This window comes from Chaetura pelagica, unplaced genomic scaffold (genome assembly GCF_000747805.2).
Source record: "Chaetura pelagica isolate M959 unplaced genomic scaffold, ChaPel_1.0 scaffold108, whole genome shotgun sequence".
NCBI classification, from domain to species: domain Eukaryota; kingdom Metazoa; phylum Chordata; class Aves; order Apodiformes; family Apodidae; genus Chaetura; species Chaetura pelagica.
This window is the reverse complement of record NW_009970718.1, coordinates 2,994,858-2,999,289: the sequence shown is the minus strand read 5'-3', so window position 1 is coordinate 2,999,289 and position 4,432 is coordinate 2,994,858. Positions and strand designations below refer to the sequence as shown.

At 40.8% G+C, this 4,432-nt stretch overlaps 1 protein-coding gene across 1 annotated transcript in view; it reads left to right on the top strand.

Annotated features, from left to right (window-relative positions):
* The first annotated feature begins 1,385 nt into the window (after window positions 1–1,385).
* Window positions 1,386–4,432, top strand: part of ADAMTS20 (ADAM metallopeptidase with thrombospondin type 1 motif, 20) — an 88,932-nt gene continuing 85,885 nt past the window's right edge. The window contains exon 1 of the mRNA XM_010006297.1: window positions 1,386–1,427. Coding sequence (XP_010004599.1) covers window positions 1,386–1,427 — 42 coding nt within the window. The remainder of the gene's footprint in view (window positions 1,428–4,432) is intronic.

The window sequence follows — 4,432 nt, the reverse complement described above, 5'->3', positions numbered from 1 at the left end:
TTCTAAGATGATGAATAAGAGAAGTGACTGCAAATTGGGCAGATTTGTGCAACAGGTTTAATGTCCTGACAGAAATAGTAAATAAAGATCCTGAAAAACTGATTACAATTCTATTCCACAAAACAGAAAAATGCCAAGGTATAAGGAAGTAAAAAATATACTTAATATAGTCTCCTTTTCCAAATAAAATTACTTTGTAAGTCTTACTTTTTAATAACAACTTCACTTATTTAAATGTTACTTTTTCTGAACCACTGGCTTTTATACTACTACCATTGTCCACTTCGTGATTTTAAGTCAAAACCACTGATAAAGACCACTTTAAAAAAAATGGAGGCAAAAACAAGTTAAATAATTTAATGGCTAATCTGTGGTAGGTTGTACTGGACCCAAGGAAAAAAAATAATTAATTACCCAATGTGCATTTTACAAATCCTACTCTTTCATCTGGTGAGCTTAATCTATTGCAGGATGTTAAATGTACAATACAAATATTTGAATAATCATGACATAATAGCAATTCAGCTTGTCCATGCAATCCCAGTGAAACCCCTAGGAAGACAAGTGGTTTCAGTGCACACAGAATATCCTTGTATTTCATTCACTTGCAAAGTAATTGGAACAACATACTTCATTCCAAACATATCTGCTGGAAGAGATATGTGAAAAGAATAAACAGTGTAAATAGATGGATTTATTTCACTAATGTAGGAGGCATTTTAAAATCAACTGCTCAATAGAAAGCTTTAATGTCAATGCAGATTTAGTGAAGTCAGAATACATTACATCACTGAGGACTACATTTGCAGTAAACTGACATAGTTCCACTGCCTTTACTGGAGTTTTACCAGTCTATAACTTCTAAACTTGAAAAATCTTATCATTTATTCCCAGTTGCTTCTCCTTTCTTCCACTTCTGATTCTTTGTAGCCTATTTTTTCCTGGTTTCCACCCCCCCCACATCTCTGATCTTTTAGTATGTCTAATTACCCTTCCTCTTCACTTCAGTCTCCTCGACTTTCTCCAGGAACCTTTTTGCTTTGTTTAATATAATCTTAGAACAATCTGTGCCGGAAGAAAGCTCTGGAGGTCACCTAGGCCAACTTCCTGCTCAAAACAGGGCTAATTTCATGTTCAGTTCAGGTTGTTCAGGCCTTCCTTGTCCAGTTGAGTTTTGAGTACCTACAAGGATAGAGACTACACAGCCTCTCTGTGTCCTTTTACAGTGCTCAACCTCTCATTTGATTTTTTTTCTTAATATTTCATTACGTGTTTTTTTCAGTTCTGCTCCTTTAAAGAGTTTCCATAATTCTCCAATTTTGTTTCATCCTCATGCCTGTCTCCACCCTCCTACCTCTAAAAGTTACAGCAAACATACTATTTCCATGCTTTCTGAATTTTCTGATGTATTCCTTCATAATAGAAATACACCCCTTCCTTTGATATACAGGGTTGTGTTTACTCCTCACAAGATTCAAACTGATGCCATATGGGTAGATGTCAGGTTGAATGACCACGGCGTATTGCTCAAAGCCATTCAGGTGACATGAATACTACTAGAACTGCCCCCAAAAATAATAAATAAAATTAAACTCTCTTATTCCCCCTTTGCTCCTGCACTCTTAAGCAGACCCATCTTGCATTTGAAAACCAGACTCGTGCCTAACACCTGTAGAGCTTCAGGTGGTTTTTGAAATAGTAGCATCTGCTAAGTATAAAAAGGTGTTTGATTTGAATACCTGACTGAATCACCAGATTCATACTTGGGAGTTTACTTTTTGTCTAGGACAAAAATTTGGAAAAAAAAAAATATTTAAAAAAAATTGTCTCAGTTGGCCCTGGATTTTAAGCAATAGTCCCATGGCACTGTCAGGAGCTACTGGAACAACACTGGCCATCTAAAGAAATATTGTAAATTTAAAATTGCTCAAAACTGTTAATCTTTAGAAGAGATGGACTTCCAGTGCTTAATGTAGAAGAGCTGGTTTCCATTCTAATGAAGGACACCAGGAAAGTTAAGCACACTGAGGTGGGATTTAAGTGATCTTGTTGTTTCTGAAGTATTCACATTTTGAAGTCAATCTTGCATTTTCTAAAATACTGGGAATACATACATAAATGCATACTAAAATGGTTAAAAATTTGGATCATCTGCTTATATCTGCTTTGAAGTGGGCTACAATGAAGCTTTGTGCTTTTGAGTGAGAACATTGAACTTTGTATTCCCTGATGCTTAATGATTCTGTTCCTTTTTAGAAAAAAAATAATTTTGCAAATCATAAACAAGTGAGAAGTGACATCTTAGTCAGCTGGTATTTGGTTATGCTTCATGAAATAATGCCCATTTACTTTATCACTGATGACTGTTTAAGCTGACTGAGCAAGGAGATAACTTGTTGCATTCTGACTACTATTTCAACAAAGAAGATTTAAAAATGCAGCAAATTCTTATTTGCTGGAAATGTGCAAAGGCATGTGCAACAATTTCCCCTCTAAATTTAATTTTTCCCCATTATTCATGCTTTTCACAGAAGTCAGTAAAATCAAAGCACTCGTCCTTAATCTTTGCTCTCCTACTATGCGAGTACCCCATGTGTTATTTTTCTGCACTGGAACATCTCAACACAGTAAAATAAGCCTCTGTTTTCATGCTTCTTTGATGGTGAGGATGGAGCTCTCTCCACCCACCTTCTATTCTTTCACACCATCCAATGTTCAGAACTGGAGTTTTGTTTCCATCCCATCATTGGTCTCCTGCAGTGTAAGCAGTGTAAAGGAAATTTCAAATATTTGTTTCTTGTCTTATGAGAGTGCTTATCAGTGACCCACATAAAGAAAAGAGTTTAATATACATCTGAGAGCTGCTGACTTTAGAGTATTCAAGAGGACGACTTGGTATTCCCAACAAGACTTAAAATTCTCAAGATTATGCTGGATAAATATACCAATATACTTTGAACAATTCAGACAGCCCTTCTACAATCCTGGACTCTCACAGGGGACATTTGGCTTTAGCAGTGAAATCAATTTGGCTTTAGCCAAATCAAACCATTACTTTGTTTCAGGAGAAGAAAATGTCCTCCACCTCTGTTTCTACCTTACAGGATTCTTAAAATAACAGGTGAGTCAAACCACCAAACAGTCTTAAAAGGGACTTCATACTCGAAGGCCATTTTTGAGGCCATTTAGCCTTTGACAGAGGGGTCACTGACTCCTTGTGTACCCCAGTAAGAACAGAGGACAGTGCTGGATGAGCTCAGTTCCACCTGGGTTACTGGCAGTGGTACTGACACCTCCAGCCACACAGTAAGCAGGTTATCACTACTGAAGTTGTTCAACCATATCTTGGCCACCAGTGCACCAATGAATGAACAAAAGCCATGGACGCTGTACTTGCTGAGATTATACACAACTCTGTTTAAACCCTGTTTCTGGCTTATTTTTTGTTGAAGCTGACGACATTGAGAGATAACACTTAATAGAGAGAAGACAGAAGGAATACTCTTTTTAAAGTTGTATGTACATAGCACATTTTCTGGAGAGCATTGGTGGCTGAATAGACGGACAGATCTCACTGCCTGTATTGACTAGACTCCCATCCAGCTTAAAAACCTGGCACGCCATAGGCATCTGCATGTTGATGGATGATGCTGAAAATGGTTCCCCCGTCTTTAATGGTGATTAGTCATCAACTAATGGATTCTCCAGCTTGTGGAATTTTTAGTTCAAGGCTAGATTCTCCCCCTTTCTCCACAGATGGAGGTTTCATCACAGCTATAAAAACTAGATTTGAGGACCAAATTACTAAAAATTACATTTAATGAAAACAAGTTCTAGTTCTTTTCCAGAAAAGGAACCACTGTGCTCATGCAGCGATTGCCAGGCAACCTCTTTCCAGTTCGGCTGATAATCCCCAGGCTCCATGCACGGGATGCAGGGCTCCCTGAATGCTGGTACCAGCAGTTTTATGGAGGCTTTGCCCAGACAGAACAATCCGAGCGGGGGACCTGGTGTTAGAAGGAAACAAGTCCAGCCTGTCGACGCTGTGGTGTCGGTCGCTGCCTTGAGCTCTGCCTCCCTGGCAGCTGCAGGTGGACCCGCCGTCACACGGAGCCGAGGGACAGGGAGAGGTGACGGGCGGTGGGGCGACCGTGGGCGACACAAATCCCAAGGGGTCCCCCCCGAACTCCACGGAGCTGCCCTTCCCCTCCCTTCTCAGGGTGAACCCGGCAGCGCCGGGCTTCTCAAGCCCCCACCCCAGGCGTTTGGTTTGGTTTGGTTTGGTTTGGTTGTGTTTTGCCCCCTCCCCGCCCTTCAGTGACACCTCTGTCGGGCTCTAACGCCGGCTGCGCCCGGCGGCGTGGGAAGAGCCGGCGGCGGGCGGTGCGGGGCCGGTGTCCCCGGGCCCCTCCGCCTCCCGGGGGCGCTGAGG